Source organism: Balaenoptera borealis (genome assembly GCF_965194805.1).
Source record: "Balaenoptera borealis genome assembly, chromosome: 9".
Lineage (NCBI taxonomy): Eukaryota > Metazoa > Chordata > Mammalia > Artiodactyla > Balaenopteridae > Balaenoptera > Balaenoptera borealis.
The window spans coordinates 109497978-109524631 of record NC_138873.1 but is presented as its reverse complement, the minus strand read 5'-3'; the positions used below and the strand labels follow the sequence as shown (position 1 = coordinate 109524631).

Genomic DNA, 26654 nt, shown 5'->3' with positions numbered 1-26654 from the left:
TTTCACTCTACTGAGAATCTCCATCTTTTTAAGATCTTAGGTTGCCTTCTGACATTTGACCTTTGGGGAAAAGCAAACATCTCTATTTTCTGTTACCAGAACGTGTCCGTTCTTCCCTTAGGACGGTAATTGCTTGTGTGCGTTGCTCTCTCCCTAAACAGCCCAAAGGCTGAAGTTAAAATCATGCTTGCTCGCCACCATGGCTGTGGTTCGTTCCCTACCTCTCTCTGAGTTTCTCAATTATGCACAATGTGATTTCATTCCGACTCTTACTAGTTTGTTCTTGCTTCTTTCATACGCTCTTTTTCTGCCTCTATAGGTCAGCGCAGGCAAGCTCCAACGCGATGCTTTTCCTCACCTTCATCCCCACTGTGCTGTGGCATCTCGAGCAACTTCCTCAATTGCATCTCATAGCTGCATTTTTCTTAATCAAAAAATTGTTGTTAGAAGACTAGCTCTATTAAGTGAAAAAAAATCTGTCCCCTCCATGAGTTATTGTCACTCATCTATATTAAATATACTTTTAAAACTTTGCATTAGAGAAAAGTGAAAAAAAGAGAGAACAATAAACATCCAGGTATTTACCCGTGTGATCTGCCCTCCAAAATCTCCCGACAAAAATAACTGCCTGTGTAAATAAGATTTCGCTCTTCAAAATACAATATTTATTTTAGGGGATAAAAAGGAAATAATGTTGATCTCATACCATAACCATAAAAAAAAGTCTAACCATAGAAAAACAGCAAAGTCATTTGTTCCAGCTCTTTAAAAATATTTTAATCATGCAAAATCAGCAGAACGCTAAAATGTTAAGGAAGATGAAGTGGCTTTTGGTCGTTTTACAGGATGTGTATTTGGCAATAGTTATTAAAAATAACACAAGTCTAAATATATAGTGTCAGAAACGATATTTTTAAATACAGCAGTAAACAACAGACACTACTGCACTTTACCCATTTTCTGGCATAACACTGCCACACAGTTACAGGATTATAAAATAAGTGTTTCATGGTACCATACAGACCCAGAAACTGGTTACAGCTTCTACCACATACACATGGTATTGGTGTGCACAGACGCGCACAGCGTTCCGTAATTCACCCTGCAGGAGATGACAGAGCACGGAGAAGGCCCACGGCTGCTGGAGAGTCAGCGCTCATGTAGGAAGGAAAGCACACATCTTTCTAAGAACCTCCCCATTTTCCTGAAATACTCAAAATACAAAGGACACAATAGTTTCCCACTTGAAATGATGACTGGACCCAGTTAGCCGTCTATCTTCTTAGGTAACACGGAAGAAGACTGGACAGCTCACTTGGGAAACAAGGAAACAGCCTTCTTATAAAAAGGACAGAGAACAAGACGCTTGTCAAACCCTTGCTCTGGTTTGTTGCTCTTAACTGTGGGGCCACACGAGGAAGACGCCATCGCTCTCGCTGGCGTGGGGCATACAGTCACATCGTTAGGAACAGCCTAGCGCAGGACCTCCTTCCCGTCTCTGCGGCCACTGCCTCCACTTAACTTCCTGTCAGTAGAACCAGGGGCAGAGGAATTAAGCCTGGTGGCGGATCATGTGGTTATTTCTCTCAGTCTGTGAAAGGTTTCCATCTACTGTGGAGTAAGCGGAATCCAGGCTGCAAATGAGAGCATGAATGGGATTGCTTTCCGTTCACACCAGTCCAGATCTCTCTGGCACAGATAACACGGAGCACGTTCCCACCGTAAAGCTTCTGCAGATCGTCCTCATCTATTCCTCATTCCAGTAAATTCTGGCACTCCACAAACCTACAGTCAGTTACATCTTTATTTCTATCGTGAGTTTCTAGTTACTGTTTCTAATTTTTTGTTTCAATTGTTATTTTCCTCTTCTCCACATGAAACTAAACCCACCAGCACTGAAAAAGGTGTTCATTTGACCAATGAGTGCAGACCTTGGACACTTCTTAGGACCAAAGCTTATTACACAACTAATCTCTCTAGTTAATAACTGTTCCATAAACTCTATTATAATTTAAAAACAAAAATATGATACACTTTATAGCTTCAACATAGTTTTCATATTAAAATATATAAGGTTTCTGATTTTTCTAAAAAAGCTCTCTCAGCATAACAAGTGAGCACTGGTGCCTTTTCCCTTTCACTTCGTCTTTACACTGTATCATTTTATGGAGAATTTTATATACAGACCTCTGAAAGAACAACCCCAAATAATTTTTGATTGAAGATCAGAAGTTTTGAACTGGGGAGGGGGGTAGGCAGTACTGGTATTTCAATGTTTCCCGAGATAGAAAGATTCAGCTGTAATTTACATAGCAGGTGCCCAACTGCTCACAATTTCCTAAACAACCACAAAATGGTGACGAATGAATTATAACAGGTATTTTATGAAAATTGATACCCAGTGAAATTGTGCATGAAGTCCAAGGTGGCCCACCTTCCTCAGAAGACAGCGATCACGGGGCCCGACACCCTCGTCAACCAGGGGAGGCTCCGGAGACCCCTCCTCCACTGGAGAGGATGCAGCCCAGTGTACGTGCCCCTTCACCAAGACGCCTGCTCTGGTTCTCAGCCGCCTCCCCATCTCTGAACTCAACCTCCCGGCAGAGTTTGGGCCATAAAACGAAGCAGTCAATTGTATCCTCCACATGAACACTTTAATTCAAGGAAACAAACATATTAAGAAGTTATTTCCCACAAGTAACTAAAACAATAAACTTCTCAACAGATGAGGGAAAAAGCAGAAGATGACAAAAGACATTCTCTCTAATCTAGGGAAAAAGCAAGAACAGTACATGTTTCTAATAAAACTATAGCATAAGAGTCCAAATTAATTTCAGATTCCTCCAACTATCTACTGGAATTAAACTTTTAAATCATTTCTCTAATAGAATTCCATTCTCTACATCCCTCTGTATCTAAAAGCAAAAGTAAAACACAGATTAATATTACCTGTAGTAACTGAGAGATGTTTACAATGAAAATTACAGGATGTAGCAAAATTAGGCAGAAACATAAATAAATGTAACAATGAAGTTAATCTTTCTGCTGTAAGATCTTGCTTACTTCTTCCCTCAAATGTAACACATTTTTGAACATTGTGGCTAGTACACTTCCTTTTGAACTGATGCTATTGATACAAATGGAAATGTCTCCAAAATGAAAAAGCACGAAAGTAACTTTCATTAAATTAACTGATCTTCACAGTTTGGAATGTTTCTTATGGCAAGATTTTATAATGGAGTAAAAATTTAAACTTCTGAATGAAAAGCATTCACATTAGTTAAGGCACATCTGGACACCTCCAGGCATTCATATTTATAACTATATTATTATATTATTAACTTCAGTAATAAGGAGTTTCTAAAACATGGTCTGTCTCCAAGCACAGTCTGCTGGGTGGGCTGGAACAGGCAAAAAGGCAGGGTGTACTCACTGTTACGCTAGAGATTACTCACAAATCTGCTCATGGAATAAACACTAAAGAATTCTAAATTGAAAGAAGTCAACCCTTTGTACACCCCTAATTTTCCAGATCCTACTGACCCAGGCCATCATTTTCTACAACTGCACCTACATTTGAAATGATTCTTGCTTGTCTAACTTCAGCCTACCTTACACTTAATGGATATTCCCCAAAGGAAAAAAAAATGGGAACTTTTTAAGTGGGAAACAAAATCGAAATCTTCAAAACTACTCCTATAACAAAGAGTCCCCACTCACCCCAAATAAATTTGAGAGACCCACAAATGCAATTACAATCAAGCAAGATCAAGAACGCCCTTCTTTTCTCAGGTTAGAAAATAAAGCTTTTAGAAGAGCCTCAATTATAGAAAGACAAAAAAACTGGCCTGATTTAGTTACTCAGTAGATTATACACTCAACCATAACTCTACTATAAACTTGGGAAATTTAACTTTAAACAATTAAACAAATATTCTCTCTCCATCAGTTCAACCAATTTTTGACAACTTGATAAGGAAGTTTACTTTCTAAAATGATTTTTTAGAGAGTAACTCAAACGTAATACTGTACTACAATATTTTTCCTTTTTCACCAGAGCATTCCTTCTGTCAGGTTAAAGTGTAAAAACTAGAAACAATGTTGGTAATTTTTAAACATAATCTTTATATTTTTAATACTTAGCAAAAAATCTTAGAACTTCTCTGGTAACTCCAGAGTCATAAGTTTTGTTTTCTCCTTGAAACTGAAAAATGTTGTTTCTCAAAACTAAAATCCAAAATAAAACTATACCAAATAATTTTTGAACTGAGAACTGGACCTGACTTAGAGAAAGCAGACATATTTTCAGTTCTGTCATGATTCTTTTCAGCTTCTTATGAGATTGAGCATGAGAATGTATAATGGTACAATACTCTTAAGGTTATAAACATTTTCTCTACAGAAATATATCTTGTCATTATATATCACTTTACAGTATTTCAAAATATTTTCACATATATCGTCTTCTTTGGGATATGAAAGCACAAAATATTAGAAATATATTAGACTAACCAAGCGGTATAACATCTATTTGCGTGAAATGCAAATTAGTATTTTATCAATAGCCAATACAGTCATTTATCAATATCCTCACAGTCATGGTACAACGATAAAGTCTATATATTCACAAAAATTCAATAAAGTTTCTAGTTATTTGGCCATGCTCCACTGCATTTTTATAACAGCTTCTTAGTAAGTTTCTGCAAGAACATGGTAGTTTTTAAAAATACAAGACATCACAGTCAAACCCAGAGGGTTGTTTCATGTCGTAACACACACACCTAAAGACACACCTACAGATCTTATTTTAAAACTATTGAATGTACAGAGTATTCTTAACAGAAAAAAACTCTAGACGTTCATAATTTTTATCTGCAAAAGGAATGCCATCCTCTCACTTGTTTCCACTGAAGAATTCTCTCATAAGTGATTTACAGATTAAATGTAGGAATCATACTGTTTCACGTGAGTATGCATTTCAAAACAACATGGTAGAAAAAGGCCACTGTTTTAAGTGGAAGCCAGGCAGTTTTCCCTTGAGACTAAATATTCTCAAATTAAACAGTACAATCTAATCAAATCCTTAATTAGGAATATGCTAAAAGTTAAATTATTGAATGAAACATTTTTACTTCTAAGGGTTCTGATATACTACTAGTTTCTAAGTGATTCAGATGATATCCATTTATTTTAGTATCTGTCCACTTAATATTTTAATATCTGGTCACAAAATTTTAACATTATGCACTTAGAAAGTGGTGTGAACACTTTATCATGTATGCAAAATGGGTAAGGTATTTCAAATGAATCATATTCCTACAATTCAGCCCAATGTGACAACCTACTCTCATGCCCTAAGCTGTAAAACTGTTTATTGAGCTCGATGGGGCCATTAGAGGGTCCATGTAAAAAAAAAAGAAATTGAAATGCAAAAGCAGAATTGTTTCCCCAAATCCTAATGCTCACCTCACAAAACAGTAGAAAGCAAAAACTGTCATATTATGAGAAATGATAGTGAGAAAATATTCTATATTTATTGGAATACAATATATAACACGAGCGTTACTCACATTCATATAAAATAAGTCAGATTTGAGCAACAGTGATGTTTCACGTAAACTTCAAGGCAATGAAACCCTTCTAAAGCATACTACTTGTGTGTTTATTTTTTAGAAACCCTCTGCTAAAAATCCTCTGATCTATAAAGGTAACAGAAGATGACATAATGTGATTTAAAAATAGGACACAGTAAAAATTCTCTGAGGGTTAAAGTGAACAGAACTTCCCTTAAGAGCCTAAGAAACACACAAAAGCCAATTCCTTTCTAAATGAAATGAAGTGAAAAAAATTTTTTTCTGTGAATTGCTTTCACTATATTTGTACGTATGCTCTGAAGTTCTCACCACAGTGTTTGATTGTTTTCGAATGTGTAATAATTAGTAATAATAGTATAAGCAAGAAAGTTATTTGCTCTTACCCAATATTAACACACTCAGTGCCTACTAAAACTGAATATATGGGATGTCCAGTCTGTTCTCAATTTCGAGCTTTGACAACTTAGAGATGCAGCAGATTGTATTTTTTCTAAAGATATACTGTGGACTAAGCCATATTAATGTCATAGTCTGCATAACACTGAGATATTCATGGTTTTAGGGACCACTGCCTTGTTGCCAGTGCCAGATGCATGCCTTTTGAAAACGAATAATTTCCTTTCTTATTTTTTAATTCTTTAGTCATTTGCATGCAGAAACAAGCACCAAATTTGTACAGAACAGCCATAGAAGGCAAAATTCTCTTCTTGGACTTTTGCATCAGAATTTGTTTTTAAGCACTTAACACAGAAAACCATTTTTATTATTTTAAACAACGCAAATTCTTGAAATAATACAGCCGACAGTCCCCTCTATGCCACATAAATGTCACTGTAGTAGATCATCCGAATGTACACTAGAAATGCACGTGCCAGCCGACACAGGTGGCCAGTGAGGGAGAGAATGGAGAGGGGAAGAGGAAAAACAGCAGGACCGACAAACGGGGAGGGGCCAGTATATCTCCACAAGAACATCCATCCCACTTACCAGAAACTAAAAATAAGCATGCTGAGGTGCTGTAATGAAAAAACTCCCAATTTCTTCTGAATACATCTGAGAAGACCAAGTTCTTTCTCACAGCTTAAAAAAAAAAGGAATCCATAAATCGGGCAAAGGGGTGGCAACCTAACGAAATTATCCTCTTGATTTTCTTCATGTAGAGTGGAGTCTCTCCAAAGAATTTATTTGCTATATCGAAGACTACATGATTGTTTCCAGATACATTGAAAATAATTTAAAAGTAATTGTCGTGTACAGGATTCGAAAACTCACATCCCCAAAGTGTCACAGAATACATTCATTAATTGGGTCCTGTCTTCAGACTTCTGGTTAAATATTAAATTCATTGTCATCCAAAATCAAAACCAAGTGACAACTAACTGCTTACAACAGAGATCGCCAACAGCCGGCTACCCTCCGAAACGTGGCCTCACGGGTTTGTGGGCTTCCTGATAATTCACTGTAATAGTGCGTCATCGTGGGAACCTGTCTCTCCAGGACTTTCACAGTCTCTGTTATGGTTTTCCCCCTCTTCATCTTTTTCAGAGGGAGACACACCCTCCTTTTTCTCCAGGGCATGAGCAATTGTCTCTTCTGGTTGAGGACTGGAATTTTCGGCATCACCCTCTCTCTCTGGGTCTCCTGGCCTGGCAGCCTCACTGCCGGCCTCTGAGCTGGGCCAGTCTGTCTCTTCCCCCAGCTCCCTAGGTGCCACTTTTTTGTCTTCAGCAGCTTTGCTATTTACACGCACAGCTGCAGAGGGATTTTTGGAGTCCTTGGGTTTTTTGTGCATAGACATCTGGCTGGGATGCCCCGAGGTGGGCGGGGCGGGGGTCTTTGGGGCTCTGCTGCCCTCAGGCTGTTCCCTCCTGGGTGGTCCCCAGATAAAATTCTCCGAGGGCGTGTAATGTTTCTGGGCGAACCGCAGGAGTCTTCTCCTTTCCCTTCTGTCTCTAATTGTGTACACGAAATACTCCAGTGCGCTCTGTTTAATATTGGGGATGGTATTTTCCACAAGAGCCTCATGAAGAATAAATTTTACAAGAGGAGATTTAAAACTTTCATATCCAAGCTCGCCGAGGCTTTTCAGAATACGAGTGATCCTTAAATAGTTGTGCTGAGACCTGGAAGAGGATTGAATACAACGAAGGAGGAAAATTAGGTGGCGGAAAACGGGGGAATAAAAACCACTGGGAAACTACTTTTGATGGAAGCGTAAGCTGTGAAAACATGCCTTGTAATGACTTTGCTAAAAGTCGTAGTAGACACCGCTAAGAAGAGTAAAACAGAAGATGTGAAACCCCTGTACCTCAGTGTAATGCCAATCTATGTAAAACTCCAACGCATAAAATAAATTCTCCTTTTTCCTTTAGTTCTTCGTACTTGAAAAACATTTAGATTTTAAATGCATTCCCACGTATGTCGAATTGCTGTTTGTTTGTTAAATACACTGAGGATGACTATCTACTACACAAATGTATCGTACCTGTCACAGGTAAACAGCGCTGAGCATTGGTTACCAGCCGAATGTACGACTTACAGGGTCAGAGGGCCAGCAGAACCCGCCATATCAACCAACTCAGAAGGAAAGCAGCAGAAACCATTCTACCTTGCTAGAACAATTCTGACAAAGGAGGCAAAACTAACTTATTTAGCAGAGCAAAGAGTGTAGGCTTTGGAGTCAGAACTGAATTCACACCCTAGCTGTGCCATCAACAGCTATGTGAAATCATGGCACCTCTAAGGCTCAAGTACCCTCATCTGTAACGTGGGGAAAAGGGCCCACACCTCACTGCACTTGTAAGCATTGAATTAGCTGACATATATGCAGAGCATGTGGAACTCAATAAATATCAGATACTATTTAACATCAATATAATTATCGGTATTGGTATTATTCAGATTTGGTACTAAGGACTACCATATGTGTACTTATCCCAACTTAATCACCTCATTCTCTTCCATCTGTGGTCTCTCTCTCGCCTCCTCTTTCCCTATCACAGAATTTAAAATTTTGCTTCTAATGGCATTGACTGCAAAGACTCCTCTTTCCCCAGATTGCACTAACATCTTTCTTTTTTTGTCCCAAAACTAAAGCCATTAGCAGATGAAAGCTTTCCAAACCTATTTTGTCACAATTCATAATCTTGCCCCCCCACCTCACTTAGCCCAAGAGTTGCTTTATTACAAATACCTGGCTGCATCCTAAGGGAACCTTCAGGTCCATGTATTAATCACGTGTGTCATCAACAGCCCAGGTTAGTTACTCACCCAATATTGCACCACTTATTCCTCACTTCCCCAAACCTGTCTATACCTCAGACACTGAACTTTAGACAAGCATCGCATACACCTGCCTTGGTTTCCACAAGTGCTTGGTATTCACTTAGGAATAACTAGCGACTTATTTGGGAAGCATGGAGAAGGATACTGAATTATTTGAGGGATGGAAGGGTGTCGTTCCATAACCTTATATTTTAAAAGGAGAGTTAGTTTGGACAAAACTAAACCGTTAATGATGTGGGCTCACCAGACACTGGAAATGACAAGTCCAGCAGTTTTCATTATCTCCAACCTTCTGGATGCTTACCAAAATAGTGTTCTCTTACTATTCAACTCTTTGAAGGCCAAAGGGTACAACATAGCACAGATACATTTCAGTTTTATGAATCTGTATTTGTTAATAGTTAGGAAGTACCAGTCTTTTGAGACAATACAAATTTGAGTGAAGTTAAGACAATGTCTTTATCAGCAAGACTGATCCAATGTAGAGTTTGCATACTCTAAAAACTTGGTGGTAAAATCCCAACATCTGCTTCATAGGTCTATGAGAAAGAGAGATATGGAAAAGCGGAAGAATGTTTTCCTTTAAAAATCCCAAAGAAGAGTTATATGACACAACAAAATTTACTATATTTGCAAGCAGCTCAATTTCACATATGCAGTCCAGGATGAATGACCAAGATAAAATTTCTGTGCACACTTATCTGTATCAACACGTTCTCCTATTAAAAAGTTTACATAACAGTAGAAAAGGACAAACACTTGGGTTAAAGAGAATGAAGATCAGGATTATAGAACAAAATCATACAAGAAAGAAATCGGGTGTTTCAGTATGATTTGAAATAAATGTCACAAAGAAATACAAAAAAACCCCCCACTCTCCTAGAGTTGTGAGTAGACTTTGGGGTCGCGTAGCAGATAAAAGAGAGAAGCTGGGCTTCCAGACAGCGGTAAGGGTAGTAAGAAGGGCTGAAGCTGTCAGGAAGAGTAGGTTAGCGAGGAAAGGACACACAAAAGCCAAGAACCGGGAGACAGAAAGTAAAAGTGAGAGGGGATTCCAGGGTCTAAAATACAGCTCTGTAATCCAAGGTGATTACAAATAAAATTGGAAATCCGTCTTAGTGGTTGGTCTATATATCTGCACTCTCGTGTTTGAAAATGTTTTACCTCTTTTAGTCATGGTCACTTGTTCACTAAACTTTATTTCACTTGATTTTCATTCAATATTTTTTATCCGCTGGGCTACTATAAATGTATTGAGTTCCCTGCTTACTGTGAAAAACTCAAGATGTCATACAGATTAAAACACAAATAAAAGCTGTAAGCAATACCCACGGAAAGGAAAAATGATGGTGGAAAGAAAGGGAGCAGGATGGGGCGGTAAGGGTCAGGTTCCCCTCCCCATCCCAAGCTAGGAGATCATTCAACGAAAGCCTTCAGAAGGGCGGTTTCCAGCTACTAATTTGAGGATCTGACAATAAAACCCCAAGGAGGATTTAGGCAGACAAACCTGTTTTGTTCATCATTATTCATTCAACAAACAGTTACTAAGTATGATTGCTATTCCGACCAAAACAAAACCAGGTGGAGATTCTCTAAAACGATAGTCGTGGGTACACGGAAGATGAGATGCTACCAGATCCTCTTCAAAGGCTGCCTTCTGCCGTCCTTCATGTCAACAGGCTACTTGCACACAGCTTTCTGTGACAGTCTCACATAACTGCTTAGAAACTCTGTCCAGAGATAGCTACCTGCATTGCTTAGGCAGAGGCGTATATACTTCTGCTATAAGTGCTCTACAGAAATCAAAGTGAACTTGAGTTATGAGTTAATGGGTCTTCTAGTCAAGATCATAAAGCTTTATGCCCATATCCTGCGTGTTTTAGTGCAAGCTACCATTTTAACAGCGTTGATTATAACTAATAAAGTAAATGGAAGGCTTAAACATTAATATTGTACTCATACTCATTTTACCCAAGCAAGATAAAAGTTCTAGGAAAACACAAAAAATTTAGTTAATCAATGCAAAAAATTCTGTTTGGGGCAAAGAAAAATTTCTTAGGTTAGTTTTAATTTTGTTTTTCTCTTAGTACTTGCCCAGTTCAGCAAATTACCATGTGCTAAAAATGTTTAAAGTTGGTTTTATAGTCCAGTGCTCATAAGTCACCCTATAATTAAAAAGAAAAAGGGCTTCCTTGGTGGCGCAGTGGTTAAGAATCCGCCTGCCAATGCAGGAGACACAGGTTCGAGCCCTGGTCCAGGAAGATCCCACATGACGCGGAGCAACTAACCCCGTGTGCCACACCTCCTGAGCCTGCGCTCTAGAGCCCGTGAGCCACAACTACTGAGCCCGCTCCGCAACAAGAGAAGCCACCGCAATGAGAAGCCCACACACCGCAACGAAGAGTAGCCCCTGCTCGCCGCAGCTAGAGAAAGCCCGCGTGCAGCAACGAAGACCCAACTCAGCCAAAAATAAATAAATAAATAAATAAATAAATAAAAAATTAAAAAAGAAGAAAAAGCCAGTTTGCATGCAAAGAAAATAATAATAATAAAAAAAAGAAACTTTGGGCATAAGTGTTAATGAAAGTTATAAATATCCAAGCAAAAGAATATAGCAAATCAATTCCAAATAAACTGGTAAAACTTTCTTCCAGGTGTTTGGCTTTATTAACCAAAAATGGGCTTCTGCGGTTTTTTTTTTGTTTTTTTTGTTTTTTTTAATATTTATTTATTTATTTGGCTGCACCGGGTCTTAGTTGCGGCACGTGGGATCTTTAGTTGCGGCACGCGAACTCTTAGTTGCGGCATGTGGGATCTAGTTCCCTGACCAGGGATCGAACCCAGTCCCCCGGAATTGGGAGTGCAGAGTCTTAGCCACTGGACCACCAGGGAAGTCCCTGGGCTTCTGGTTTTGACCTAAATGGCGAAGATTCTAATTTTCCCTCTTTCTTAGTAAAATGTACGCGTACCTGTGAGTCTTATGAAATGACTTTTATATGTCATAGGCTTAATTCATGGATTTAATCTAAGCAGGCACTGTGCCTGAGGTGCATACTGAGCTACCAGAATCTCACAGCCTCGGGGAGGGGTCTGGACAAGTGTCACAAACAACAACCGTAGAGGCCGAGCAACGTGGTGTAAAGAGGGAGCGAGGCCACACTTGGCTGGGGGCAGCGGAGATGCTGCAGGAAGAAACAGCTCTGAAGCCAAGCAGCCGCGTTTCTACCTGGAATGTCATTCCTTTTTGGCTGCTGCTTTGTTTTGCTTTAGAATATAGACCAGGAATAAAATGCATTTCAGATGAGCTTTTGAATTCAAATTCCCGAGTCCATCTGTTGCTCAGTTCTATGAGCCACAGAGAGAATTCCAACCCGGGAAAAACACCACGCCAGCCCGGGTCGCTCTGCGGGGCTTCACTTACTCGTTCAGGTGCTGAAACCTTTCCTGCCAGTTAACAGCCCGAGCAACATTTCCAGTTTTATCTATCAGTTTTATTCCAAAAAATTCCAACATCATTTTATAAGCCAAGAGGAATCTTCTAATTGCTTCTTTTGTTTTCTTGAATTCCTAATGAAAAAAGAAAAGTCAGCTGGGTGACTCGGACTTACCAGGGCCATCAAATGGCAATATTATTTGGCTAATTCACACCAAATGAAATGAGCGTGCCTTACCTCAATTTCATACGTAGTTAGTTCTTTAGCATAAAAGTTCAAGCCTTGTTCTCTCAGGGGGAAAAGCCTATGTTTTAGAAAAATAATATTTTTATATTAATGTTGCCTGGGAGACACACATGATGAAACAGGTGCGAGAGAGAGCACACGACTGACCATTGGATGTAGGTGTGGCTGTATTCCAGCTTCTCGTAATCTCCTTTCCACTTACTGAGGACTTCTTCAATGTAAACACCTAAAGAGTAAAGATTTAGAACACGAACCAGACATTGTTGGAGGCATTTTAAGACTGAATCGCTTAAGCCTTATGTTAAAACTTAACAACAGCACACGACAACAATGCTTTTGTAAGATGAATACCCTGTGCCATATACTCTGTTACGTAATAAGCCTAATTCTAAAAAAAATTTATGGCACCTCAGATCGGAGAAAGCGCTATCAGACAGTTACTCTAAAGCAGAGGCTGGCAACCTATGGCCTGCCATCTGTTTTATAAATAAAGCTTTATTGGAACACAGCCAGGCACATCCATTCACGTATTTTCTATCATAACAGGGGAGTTGAGTAGTTGCAACAGAGATTGCATGGCCCGCAAAGCTGAGGATATTTACTCTCTGGCTCTGTACAGAGAAAGTTGGCCAACCCCTGCCCTGGAGGGCCATAGAGTTCTTGAAATACTAGATCAAATAAAAATGAAATGTATTCCAGGCAAAAAGAAAGAAAGGAGACAAAGATGGGAAGAAGGGAAAGGAGAGAAGCAGGGAAAAGAAGGAAAGGGAGGAGAGAAAAGGGAAAGGAAATGGTGGTGAGCGCCTCCTAGCGGCGGGGGCCGGGATTACACAGGGTGTAGCTAGCCCGCTGAATCCACCCAGCACTGTCTCAAACCAGCCTCACCAGCCCCGCTTTACTACTGAGGACGTGGTGTGATTTGCTCAGTCACACACTAACAAAACCAGGAGTAGAACACAGGTCTTTCTGGTTCTGAAATGTAAGCCCTCTTCTTCACCACATCCAGTTCTTCTCCTATAAGAACTTATCACAGCAAAATCCCCTGCTTCCCACATCTGTCTAGTCACAACTGACTGTGCGGCCATTTAGTCAATTTTATAGGAAAAGACACTACAACCTAATATCTTTCTAAACATAACTCATCTCGTTCTCGTTTCCTCCAGAGATCACCAGTTTGTACTAGAGGTCCACACTCACGGTTTTTGGTAAAAGCCTGTTTTTTAATCATCAGCATGTTGAAGCCATTTACTTCCATAATTTCCCATTTGTTTCCCCTTCTATCTACCCCTCCTCCTACTTAATAAGTAACATACATCGTTGCAGGCTTGTGCTTACTGGCAAGCGTGGGGTGTGTGTGTGTGTGTGTGTGTGTGTGTGTGTGTGTGTGTTCACACATACTGGGAAGGAAAGTGAGAGTTGATGTAATTTATATAATAAACTAGAATAACATTTTTCGTGACCTTAGCTAAAACTTCTGACCTCCACCAGTCTTATAAGATTTCCAAATAACTTTTGTGATAAAGATTACAAAAAATTAATGCATTGCTTTAAGTTATTGCTCTAAATTACCACCTCAAAAATAAATTCACTGTTAGAAACATAAAAATAAGTGAGTTAAATACTGTCATTATCTCTACGTTCAATGTTTTTAATATTGTGAAGGCATTCCTTTGGGAAAATTTTTTTAAATTCACATCAGAGTCAAATTAGCTATCTATCATTGCATTTCTTCAAAAGGTTTTCTTACTCCAGGCCCTAAAAAGCTAACTAATTTAATTAATACTATTTCAATTAGTAAATAAAGCAGTACCTTTCTACCGTTAGTCAATACAACAGGGCATTTTTATCTAGAGGGCTCCTTCCAAAACAGGGCAGACTTCTGGGACACCAGAAATCAACTAAAGATAAGGGGATCTGGCCATTGCAGCAAAGTTCTTACATCCTAATTTCCAACTGGCGCGTCTGCCACTGCACAAATATAGGGAATTCCTTAGATATTCTTCAGCCAGTTAGTCCATCAAAGAATGCAAGGTCCTGCCACTCGGAGAGCTTTGCAATCCATGACCCTCGCTCCCTGACTCACACTGCTGGGGATTTGGCTGGGTTTCCACTGAGAGTAAAGGGCAGCAGCCAGGGCCATCTGGTCACCTCACAGAGATAAGGGCTCTACAGACGGGGAGAAGCCAGCTTTCTGGTTTGACCTGGATAAAATGAGGACGCCCACCACGAACCACGGCCTGGTGCCTGGGTGAATCGTGCATATCACCACGGAGACTGCACCCTCTCACTAAAGGTTTAGGAAAGATCCTGGGAGGGCAACTGTAGCGTGTGGAGGAGGGCCAGTATATCTGACAGAGTTGCGTGGAGATCTACAGTGTCTGCAGTTCCCTCCCTGGGATGTTGGAACGCTGAACTGGGGCTGCTCTAGTTCCCTGACCTTGAATCTGAAAGTCGACGGGAAAGATTATTCTAACAGAAAAACCACCTTTCAATTATGTTCCAAAGATTTTCCGGGTTTTGGCACACTGAAAAGAACACTGAACTCTGGAGCCCAGATCCAAGTCTATGATCAAGTCTGTGATCAAGTCGGTCATCAAGACCCAGCAACTTCATCTTTAAAATGAGGAAACTGAATTTGATCTCCCCTATGGTTCCTTAATAAACTAATATTCTATGGTTCTCAAAATCTCCTCTTTTCCTCTCACAAAAATGGCCCCCACTACCTTTCAGATAGTAGTTGCCACTGTAAACAGGTGGTGGGAAGGATTGCTAATCCTCAAGTTACTCCCTCAGAATCCGCTGAGCAGATGCTTACAGCTCAAGGGTCTAGGACTCTGGGGACACAGTGGACGGCAGGGCAGAGTCAAGCCAGTCAATGAACAATGAATGCACTGACCATGGAATGAACAAAGAATGACAAGCGGTACTACTATTTAAAGCTTGCTTTTTACCAAGGTAGCAGATTACTCACCATCAGGCTTAAATGGAATTTTATTCTTATAAAAACGAAGATTGCTCAAGTCATTTTGATATCGGATATCTTTGAAGTTCTGCTAAAGGAAAAAATAAATCAATCTCCAGCATATGGACATATAAAAAAAGGCACAAGGACCTTCCTTGCACATTTGCTCACTGGCACCACAAAGTAACAAAGACAGAAGGGAAATATTTTACATTTTAGAAAAAAAAAATATCTATAGTCTTACTGGGTACTGGTGTCGGTATTTGTACAAATCCCTCGCAGCATAAAAACTTCTCTTTGGTTTGGCAGATACTTCAGTGGAATCAGCCCCCTAAAATAAAAAATGAAATTCCATTTACATGTTGAAGCAAGATAATTTCACCAAGAAGTTTCCAGAACAAACTTAAAATAATGACCATCCATAAAGAAAGCCTGAGAAGTGTCAAGATGTCCAGATAAATGAAGATATTATAAATGTCCTATTAATAATGCTTACTAGCAACACTTGTTGGCATTCTCGTTTCCTGAGTTGAAGCCAATAACATTTGTCCTAAGGTGTTTCACTAAATAAAAAACTTTATTATTCACCAAAAGCCTATAGAGGCCAAATGTTATGGATTGGTATCCATTAGAAACCTTAAAACCTTAGAATTCTTAAAATGAATTCAAGACCTATATTTTACCAGAGGTTACACAAGTGATTCTTTGACCAAACTTATTTTAGAATACTTTACATAACACTAAAAAGAAGTGTTAAGATAATAAATCAATTCCTCAAAGAAAACTGTCATTAGTTTTGCAATGTTTAGCTGTACTTGGAAGTCAAGTAATATTAATGCAAGGAAAGGGGGCTTTTAACACAAACTAAATAGCTTTCTAAATTCCACCCTTTACAGCACCATAACAGGTACACAAAGGTATGAATAACCTTCCATTAATTCAGTGATAATACAATGTGATAAAAGCTAGCAAATTTCAAATATATACACACAAAGCAATAAAAGCTCTCAATTGGAATGAACTTCACATTACATTGTAGAAACTTACATGTGGTAGTTTACTCACACTATTTAAATTCTAAACAAAACTCCCAGCCCCATGACATAATTTTGAAAATATAAGATACAGGTCAATATAATCAGTTCGCATTCCCTAACTCCATGTGTCAATACTATTATAATGTCCAGGAACGTGCTTTGGGTCCAGTGTCACACAGAAGGGCAACAAGACTGGTGACAATGATGAAACAGATGACAAAGTTTAGGTCTGAATATTCATTAAGAGCTCTGCCCCTACCCTTTTCTCCTCAGCCCCCGCCCCCATCTGTGCTGACAGACTGGCATCCTCTAAGCAGTCCTCACACGTTTCTGAAGTGGCGTGATTCTCACTGTTACTACAAGTACAGAGATACTTACCAGACTCGCTGGTGTTTTAACACGGGCTACTCTGTCATATTACGTAAGCAAGGCAAAGCTTACGTTCTGGTCCTTGCCACACGTGTCAAAATAGCTCTGCCTAGCAGGTTTCTGAATCTATTTAGCCTGAGCTACAACCCCATGACTCATCATCCGACATGTGTATAGAAAGCACTTTTCCATGTACAAAGCACATATATTATTTCCTTTGATTCTTATAACACATGTGGCAGGCAGTTAGGAGTGCTTCCATCTTAGAAACAAGGTAACCCTGGCTCGGAGAATTTCACCGACACCCAGAGCCCAGCGGCAGCGGGAGAATGAGAACCGCAGGCTCTGGGCTCCAAGTCTAACTAATTAGGTGTGAATCAGTTTCAGCTCCACCAAATGTGATGGGTCATTATAGAGACCGTGGTGTAATGTCAACGGCCCAAAACTGGGAGTCAGGATACTTGGGCTGAGTCTTCCCTCTGCTGCTGCTTTGTGAGGCTTTTAACTGAATCCTAGTTTGATCCTCTTTGAAATGAGAATGACTCACACCCTACCTATTTCCCAGGATTATCACGGGAACGCCCACTTCCTCCGTCCTCTAAATGTGCCAACCTGCCGGCAGGGTCCCTGCTCCCCCCCACTTCCCGCTCCTTTGGTCTCTCTATCCCACCCACTTTCACCTGCTCAGTCACTGATTTTGTTCCTTAACATATTATTCCTAGTTCCTGTGTCACCAAAATGTCCCTGTCTTCTGGGTCATTTCCTTCAGCAAACATGCTGTGGTATCTCTCATCTTAAAACAAACATAAGCAAATTGGAACTGACCCAAACCCCATCTCAATGACAGATCCACAGCTCTGCTCCCTTTTACAGTAAAGCCTCACCGGAGAGCTGCCCAGAGTCGCTGTCTGTCTCCTCTCCTCCCATTTACCACCCCAACCGGGCTTTCAAACTCCGCATTCCATCCAAACGACTCTTGTGAATGTCACCTAACAAACTTCCATCTTACTGAGCATCCCGCTTGGTGCTCAACTCAGGCAACCTCCCAGCAGCATGGAGTCAGCTGACCCCTCTCCTTCCTGAAAGACTGTCACATGCCACACCTGCCCTGGTTTCCTTCCCATCTCATCGATCGCCCCTGGTCAGCCTCATCTTTGGCTCCTCCTCCTCACGTGCTCTCAGTGGAGGAGTGCCCAGGGCTTGACCACATTTCTCACGCTCCTTGATGACCCCATTATCTTCCCAGGACTTTAAATACCTCCACTCTTACATGCTGATGACTCCAGTTCTGGACTGAGGCTCCATGTGTAATTAACTACTCACCAACTCCACTTGGATGTCTCATTAGGTATTAAACCCAAGAGCATTCCTGACTTAACCTCGGATGCTGCTTTCTCCCTAGACTTCCCCATCTCAGTTAATGGCACTGTCGTTTGTCAACTATTCACTTGGACTAGGAATACAGCAATGGAGCTGGTAAGAAGTAGTCAGTCTGGGATAGACTTTAAAGGTAGCTCCAGTAGTTCCTGCAAATGACTGTGGGGAGTAGGGAACAGATGAGGTGGACAGTCAAAAGCAGCAGTAAAAAGTAGAAGTGGGCTTCCCTGGTGGCGCAGTGGTTGAGAATCTGCCTGCCAATGCAGGGGACACGGGTTCGAGCCCTGCTCTGGGAAGATCCCACATGCCACGGAGCAACTGGGCCCGTGAGCCACAACTACTGAGCCTGCGCGTCTGGAGCCTGTGCTCCGCAACAAGAGAGGCCGCGATAGTGAGAGGCCCGCGCACCGCGATGAAGAGTGGCCCCCGCTCGCCGCAACTAGAGAAAGCCCTCGCGCAGAAACGAAGACCCAACACAGCCAAAAATAAATAAATAAATAAATAAAATCTGAGCGTTGTGTTTCTAAAAAAAAAAAAAAGTAGAAGTTACATGGTGATACTGAGAAGAAAAATTAATCATTAAAGGGGAAAAGGAAGGGTTGGTGCCATTTACCATTTACTGGGGTTGCAATTAACTGATTGAAACATTAATTATAAAACTGTCTTATATAGATGGACCAGGTTAGTTGGACTGAATCTGAGCGGGTGTTTTTTGACATCCCAAACGTCTTCAGAAGGTTTCTTAATTTGGAGACAAGTGGAAGAGAAAAACACTGGAATACAGTGTCTCATACTTCCCTGAGGTTGAGTTCGCAAGGCAAGATGACCCAGTAGCAAGGGGCAGAGTTACATTCACGACTCCAGCAGGTCAGAAGTTCTGATGCTGGTGACAGGCATACTTGGGTTTACACCTCCCTCTCCCTGGATGATCTTGGGCAAGCTTCTCCTAAGCCTCAGTTTTCTCTAAAGTGGGGACTCAAAACAGGAACTCCCACCGTACCCCACCCCTGAAACTGCAGTTGATGGAACTGACCTGGATAGCATAGAGCCTGCACTAAGACTGTTTCCTGCTGACCCCAAAAGAGATGATCGTCAACATGTAGAAGGCAGCCTTCCTATAAAATATACCGCTGATTCCTCTCCTCGAGCCAAGAGACCGTGGTTACATCAGATTTGGGGCTCCACTTCCCACCCTCATCCCCCCATGGCTGATGGGAAGGAGGGCCCGACCCGGGACCACCAGCCTGTCAGAGCTCCGCCAGGCGCACTTCTTCAGAGGCTTGGCCATGCAGCTCCTCCTTTTGGAAGTTTTCTGGATTATTTTCAGGCCATCAGAGGTTAAAAGGGATATTTATCTCCTCACTAACCTCTCCTCCGAATTGTAGTGGGCAAATGACTTAAGCACAGCTGGATCAACAAGTCTTCCGGGTGAAACAGGATTTTTGAAGCGTGCCCTGAACTCCTGGGTTGGAAGGCCTGACTTGGAAGAGGAACCCTGATGTTTTAAAGTCGGATGGGGACACCCCCCGTAGGGAGACTACTCGCTGCTCCATCGCAGTCCCACCTCATTCCGGGTTTTTTGTTTGTTTGTTTGTTTGTTACCAATAACACGCACTAGACGGGTTTTCACAATCCTCTGTTCGGAGGCAGGTTCCTCCCACCCCGCCTTCCATCACCCGTCTGCGGAGGCAGAGAAGACACCCCTCCAAGTTGGGTTCTGCCCGGAGGGACCGCCTCGTCGTGCCCGCGCTCAGGCCCCAGGCCGGCAGCGGACGGCCCCGGGCGACCTCCGCTCGCAGACCTGGGTCCCGGGGCAGCGGGACGGCGGGGGGAGGACGAGCCGCCCCGCTCAGCCCCCGCCCAGGCCCCGCGCGCGGGGGTCGCCCGGGGCCGCCCCCTTCCCGGCGGCGTCCCCCCCATCCCGGCCCGAGGCCCCCGCGGCCGCGTACCTGCTCGGCGCCCGCCGCCTCGGCGTCCCGGTCGGGCGCGGGGCTGGCGCGGGGCCGGCCGCCGGCTCGCTCCGGGGGCTCCGGGGGCTCCGGGGGCTCCGGGGGCTGCGCGGGCTCCCGCCCCGGGCCCTCGCCGCCGCCCGGCCCCGGTTCCTCGGGCTCGGGCTCCGAGTCCGTCTGCCAGGTGGAGTCGCAGTCCTCCACGGTGGTGGGCTCGCGCACGCCGACCCCGCCGAGCAGGTTGCCCATCGGAGAGGCGGGCGCGGGCGGGCGCGGGGCTCCGGGCTCCGGCTGCGGCGGCGCTAGGGCCCGGGCAGGGCCGCGGCCAGGGCGCTGGGCGGCACCTCGGCGCCCAGCCCGCTCCGCCTGCGCGCGGCGAGCGGCGGGCGCAGGGCGGGGAGGAGCCCGCGGCCCCGGGACCGCCGCCCGCGCCCGAGCCCGCCCATCGCTCCCGCCTCCTTGGCCCCGCGCGCCGCGCCCGCAGCTCTGCCCCCCGGAAGGCCCGCCTCCCTCGGCCTCGGACGTGCCCGGGGGGCGGATCGGGGTCCGAGGCGGCGTCGCCGTCTGCGGGCGAGTCCCGTCCACATCCCGCCCCCTCTCCCGGCTGGTCCGGGAGGAAGACGGATTGGCCGCGGCAGAAGACAAAACTGGTGGTGATCGGGCAGCACATCAATAGAAACCCCGAGCTACCGAGACTGCATCTGGGCAGCCATCCGGAGTCCCCGCGGACCACAAAGTCAAAGCTGTCTGCTACCTCATCCGAGGAGCAAAAGCAGCAATAACCATCAGACTTTCACCTGCATCCGGGGACGGTTTCACTAACACCCACTCCGCATCTGTGCTCGGAGGAAAAACTCAGAATCCTCGGCCCCTTGGTCTGTCCTGTAAATGGAAGGACAGCAGGGGAAAACGTGTTTTAGAAGTACCTAAAGGTGAAACAGCACGATGGAACAAGTGACTCCTGTCAACTTTGCATTATGGCCTTCCGGCTAGAGGAGGCCACGCCTGCACGTGCGGAGTCCGGCGCGTGCTCAGCTCACATCTACAGACTGGGGGCTGAGTAGACAGGTTCGACGTACACGTCTAAAGCTTCTTTCTGAATGTTTCGTGGTGAAATAGGAGACCGCAACAAGGACGATGGGCTGTTTCTAGGGCGAGGATAGGTTAACAGGATGCCCATTCCACAGGTAAATCAGGACTACCCGTCTTCAAGCACTATGGCTGTGGCTCTGCCCCTAATCAGTTTCTGCCCTTGGACAGGTCACACAGCTACTTTAAACCTAAATTTACTATCAAACAGGACCCGATTTTCTCTTCCACGTCCCTTCCAGCCCTGACTTACTATGATCCACGAATGATCTAAAACTAATAAGTAACAGACACACAAATAGACCTGACACACACAAAAGACTTGCTGGTCATAACGGCTTAGTGAAGAAAACATGGGACAGGAGTAGGCCACACGAATCTAGCTGGTCCCATCTGGGAGTTTCGAGTCATCATCCAATGGCAGAGGACCAGAACACATTGCAGAAGTAAATGCTGTCCGTCTAGCCGTAAGTATCCCAGAAAAGAAAGTCTAGTGATAGCTGCTGTGCCCGGGTGCTCCTGGTCTGGCTGTGTGTAGATTACAATTGGCCTCATGTTCTTTGCTCACCTCCCCTTGAGAGGTACAGTCTAACTCCCTACCCTTTGAATCAAGGCTGACCACAGTGGCTTGCTTTGGAAAACAGACTGTGGAGGATTTTCCAGAATATCTGGAATTTGCAAGGTAAAGCTATAAGGAATCTTGCCTCCTCTCCTGAGGTCTCGGAAACCTACTATTGTGTAGCCCTGAGCTGCCATATAAGAAGTTTCACTCCCCGGAGACTGAGGGAAAGGCCACTGTGTCTGTCTTTTGGTCGCCAGTCCCAGCGAGGTCCTGCCTTCCAGCATCACCTGCTGCATCCTGCTGGGTTTTATTGGATACTCCAGACCAGCCCATCTGCCCGCTAATATCTCTCAGTGACCTCCACTGTTGCCATACGGAACAAAGGAGCCACCCAGCAGAGCCCTGCTCAAATTCCTGACCCTCAAAATAGAGAAAACAATAAAATGGCTACTGTTTTAAGTCACTAAATTTTGCAGTAGTTACACAAACGATGGCACAATGAAAAATGTCTGTGAAAGCCTACATGTATTTGTACATATAACTGCTGCAATTGAATCTTTACCTTTTCCACCACCTTTTGGCAAATGTATCAGTTTTTATAGGGCAATAGATTTTGTGCCAAGTTGTGCAATATAGTTTCTAAAGAATATAATTTTACATGAAGTATTACCAAAAACCTTAAGTAGTGATCTTTAAAAGTAAGTTTGGAGCAATAATGGATCACATTGTGTCCAATCTATGTTAAGAAAGTTAATTCTGGAGGTCTCTCCTCTCCAGGTTCTGTATAGGAGTTACCCTACCGGAAAACCTAAATTTCTTCATTATTCCTACCTTTGAGAGTATTTAACATTCCCGCATTGACACTAAAGAAGTATGTCTTTGCTTCAAATAAAAAACCCAACACTTAGGGCCATGCACATATTAATTTATCAATACATATTAACTCTAATCATTATTCACCAGTATATCTTCAAAGAATATTGAACTCAGCAATTAAATAGATATACATGGAACGAGGAGAAACTACTATCATAATGGCCTATTACAAAGTATAACTTCTGACTCCTGTACCCAGAATCTACCCTAAGCTCTCCAGATACTATAGCCATGCTCCAGTGTAACTGTTTCAACCTTGTCATGGTTTCAACCATGTCCTTGAAGGGTGAGGCCATTGTCAGTTGGACCTGGTACTTCAGGAACTAAACTTTTTTGGCTAGAATCCAAGATACATGTGATATAAATTTTTTTATAGTGAATTGTGTTTTAGGGACTTTAAGAAAGAAGGTTTATTGTTATAGAATTTCCTTTGAGAGCCTTTCATATAAAAGGAAACGGTAGATCAAAGGCCATTTTTATCCAACCTCAGGAGTTAACTTCTCAGTAGCTCCCGGGAATTTTAGACCCATGGAGGAAAAAAAAAATATGTTATAAAAAAAAATCACCCTCTTTTATCAAAAGCAGCTCTATTTCCATTACTTCCGAGGGGACACTTTTTGTTTTATCGTTTTGTATTAAGAGGAAAAGTGTAGGGAGTAGATAAATGACATCCTCAACAGAAGTGGGGAGTCAGAGCTGCCCTGGCGGTGTCCGTCACGTGTCCTCTGCAGCCCTTTCCAGGCCACTGGAGTATTTGGCTAAAACCCCAAGTATGAACGTACCGTATTCAAGGAAACTAAGAAGCAAATGATTCTAAGATGCATCTTATTCCAGAGATATTTAAATGTGAAAAACTGTACGTTCTACAATTCATGCAGTATGGCGGTTTGCTACAAGAGAGGTTTAACATTTTTAAAGGACTCATTTATTTCTAAGAAATAGTTTACAATTCGGAGGCCAACTCTAGATGCATATCCAATACTGAGTATTTTCACAGCTTAAAGCCCTTTTTCCCAATCGCACAAAAATTATTAATAAAGCAAAGGTAAAATGTTCATAGAATTTATGAGTGTTGAATTAGTGGATAATGAGATATCAGTGGATGTAAGCTGAAATTAATGTGATAAGAATTTGGTAATAAATCATCATTTGCATAACTAAACAAATAAATTCAGCCTGTAGACTAAAAATAGAGCCATGTTTAAATTTAAAAAGTAATAACATTTGTTCAATAACAATGTTTGGAGTCCTTAGTTGAACAATTCAGCAGCGTTTAGACCCATACTTTGGGTTTTGATTTAAGATGCTGTGCTGAAAATAGAAACTGAAAAGATCTTTTCTAGCCACACTTTAATTAAGCAAAACATTCAAAATTTTTAAAGAAAATTAGTATAAAAGCTATTAAATATAGGAATTTTGACATCAATCAAAAAAGGAAAAGAAATGTTGCCTATCACCTCCAAAGTTATTACTTATTTTCCATGAATAAAAATAGATATGTATCCCCACCTTCCCTTTTTCCAATTATTACCATTAAGTATTTGTTATTATTTTATATAATTCTTGTTTGTGGCCCTTTAAACTTATCACTTAAAAGCATTACAGTAACTGAATAAGAAGTGGATATGTAAACACATTCTGGACTTTTCCCCAGCTCAGAAGGGTGCTTGTTATTAAATCTACAGCCAAGGAAAATGTGATTCTTGTACATTCCTCCAGTCTTCCTCAGAGTTTCTGCCCTTCTCATTTACAGTTACTCTTAAACTTGTGAAAAGACTCCCCGAGGCATGTTGTAGGAATGGATCTCTTCCACGCTTCTCAGAGCACAGGTGCCCCTATGAGGACACATCAGAACCAGCAGACGTGCTGTCACTGAGCCCAGGGACATGCCACAGAGGATGCAGAGAGACCCAAAGGCAAGCATTCGGAGCTCTAGCCCAGGACTTGATGGCGCCTCAATATAGCAGAGGAAACGAGTCTTGCTTCTGCCCAAAGACAAGTATAGACTGGCTAAGCCTTAACCAACCCCGGACTCTGGTCTGGCCTTCCATGAGATGGCTGTGCCGTTTGGGAGGTTAAAGCGTCATTTCTCATAGACTGTCAGCAACTCCACTGGGAGAGAACTTGGGCCTGGGTGTTGGTGGCAAGGCACACTCCATCCAGATGGCCATCTCTTCACAGAGAGGCACCGTCCTATTTGGCAACAACTGTTTCTTCCAGGCTTCAGAGCTCACAACCACCTTTAGATGAATGCCAAGGAATAGCTTCGTCTCAGTCTGAAACTTTGTTTTCTGATGGCTAATCATCTATTCTACCCAGTTTCCGATATAGCTCTAATGATCCTCATTTCTTGATATTCGTGCCCTTGCAGAGTCCCTTCCCACACTGGATGAGGACTGGCCCTGTGTGGGCAATAAAATATGGCGGACGGGATAGCGTGTGACTCCTGAGGCTAGGTCACAAGAGGCATTGGGGCTTCCACCTTGATCTGGATCGCTTGCTCTGGGGGAAGCCAGCTGCCATGTCCTAAGGACGCTCAAGCAGCCCTATGGAGAGGCCCACAAGGAGAGGAACAGAGACCCAGCCAAGAGGCAGCACAGACATGTCGCCATATGAGTGAGCCACTTGGACGTGGGTCGTCCAGCCCAGCCATGCCTTCAGATTCCTGCAGCTCCAGCTGACCGCTGACAATGACCACTTTAAAGCTGCAGCCAGATGTCAGCTGAGGCTTCCCTCCAACAATGAGAATTATCCAGCCTAGCTCTTCCTGAATTCTTGGCAAAACAGAAACCGTGAGAAAAAATAAGTGATTATTGTTTTAAGTCACTACATCTTGGGGTGATTTATTACAAATCCCTGGAGTAACTGGTCCACCATCACCAAGTCAACACCAGTCCCCAGCTTCATTTATGCCACAAACTTTTACTGAGCATCTACTATATGCCAGGCCCTGGGCTAGGCTGGGATACACTGGATGCACTCAATCCCTTGGGAACACAGATGAGTAAATACAAATGGCCACAGAAGATCTTATAACAAAATCCTAAGAGAGTCCAAAAAAGGGGTGATGATTTTCTTTCCTTCGTCAATTAGAACTATTCATTCTTTCAATAAAATGTATTGCATGCATTCTGGGAACCAGTCACTGTGATCTGTGATAGACACTGGTGAAAACGCTCACTCCTACTCGCAAGGCCAACATCACAGGCTGAGGAGATAACATAGGGAAGGAAAGTGAAGACGGGGTAGCTGAATTTGGCACACTGTGACCTTAGTGAGAGCAGTTTCTGCAGAATGGTGAAAAGAGATAATAAATTAGAATAGAAAGAGGAAGCTGAGGCTACTGGGGTAGAATGTTTTCTTCAAAAATGTTAGTGGCTGAGGAAGACAGTAAGGTCAAGAGCTTGGTTCTCCTTCCCGCCTGTACCCCGGGTTCTGCCAGCTCTACTGGTTTCACCCCATGCTGGTCACTGCCTCTTCCTCATGGTCAGCAGACTGAGATCATCGGAAAGGCTGGCTAGCTTTTACTCTGAGAACTTCCTGGGTGGCACAGGCAAAGTCTGCAGGGCTGAGAGGCTGTCCCAGCCACACAGGCCCAGGATCTCTAACTTGTCAGCATCACCCAGTTGACCTAAGGACTGAGACAGTGGACCATGACATCAGGGCAGGGGACACTAGGTACTGGGGTCAAAGCCCACCGCTTCCTCTCGTATGTGATGGGGACAGAGCCGGGCACCCTCTAATCCTGGCACTGTTCTTTTAGCCCCCTGTGCCTCTTAGACACTGGTTCTATCTGAAGATCCATCAGGGATCAAACGATCCAGGTGGATTATTCAGGGAGGATATTCCAAGTCTCTGAGAACCCATCCAACAT

The 26654-nt window shown here is 42.9% G+C and overlaps 1 protein-coding gene across 2 annotated transcripts; it reads right to left on the bottom strand.

Annotated features, from left to right (window-relative positions):
• Nucleotides 1-2632: 2632 nt before the first annotated feature.
• OGFRL1 (opioid growth factor receptor like 1) lies at nt 2633-20649 on the bottom strand. Of its 2 annotated transcripts, none has more exons than XM_082406332.1 (7): nt 20254-20649; nt 15766-15852; nt 15531-15612; nt 12707-12785; nt 12551-12617; nt 12301-12446; nt 2633-7717 (listed from the first exon to the last, which is right to left on the bottom strand). In XM_082406332.1, exons 1-7 carry the CDS (start codon nt 20500-20502, stop codon nt 7051-7053), a joined length of 1377 nt encoding a protein of 458 aa, XP_082262458.1. In that variant the 5' UTR covers nt 20503-20649; the 3' UTR covers nt 2633-7050. The 2 variants fall into 2 exon arrangements, with proteins under 2 accessions (XP_082262458.1, XP_082262459.1); XM_082406333.1 differs by having other exon boundaries at nt 15531-15609.
• Nucleotides 20650-26654: the final 6005 nt, after the last annotated feature.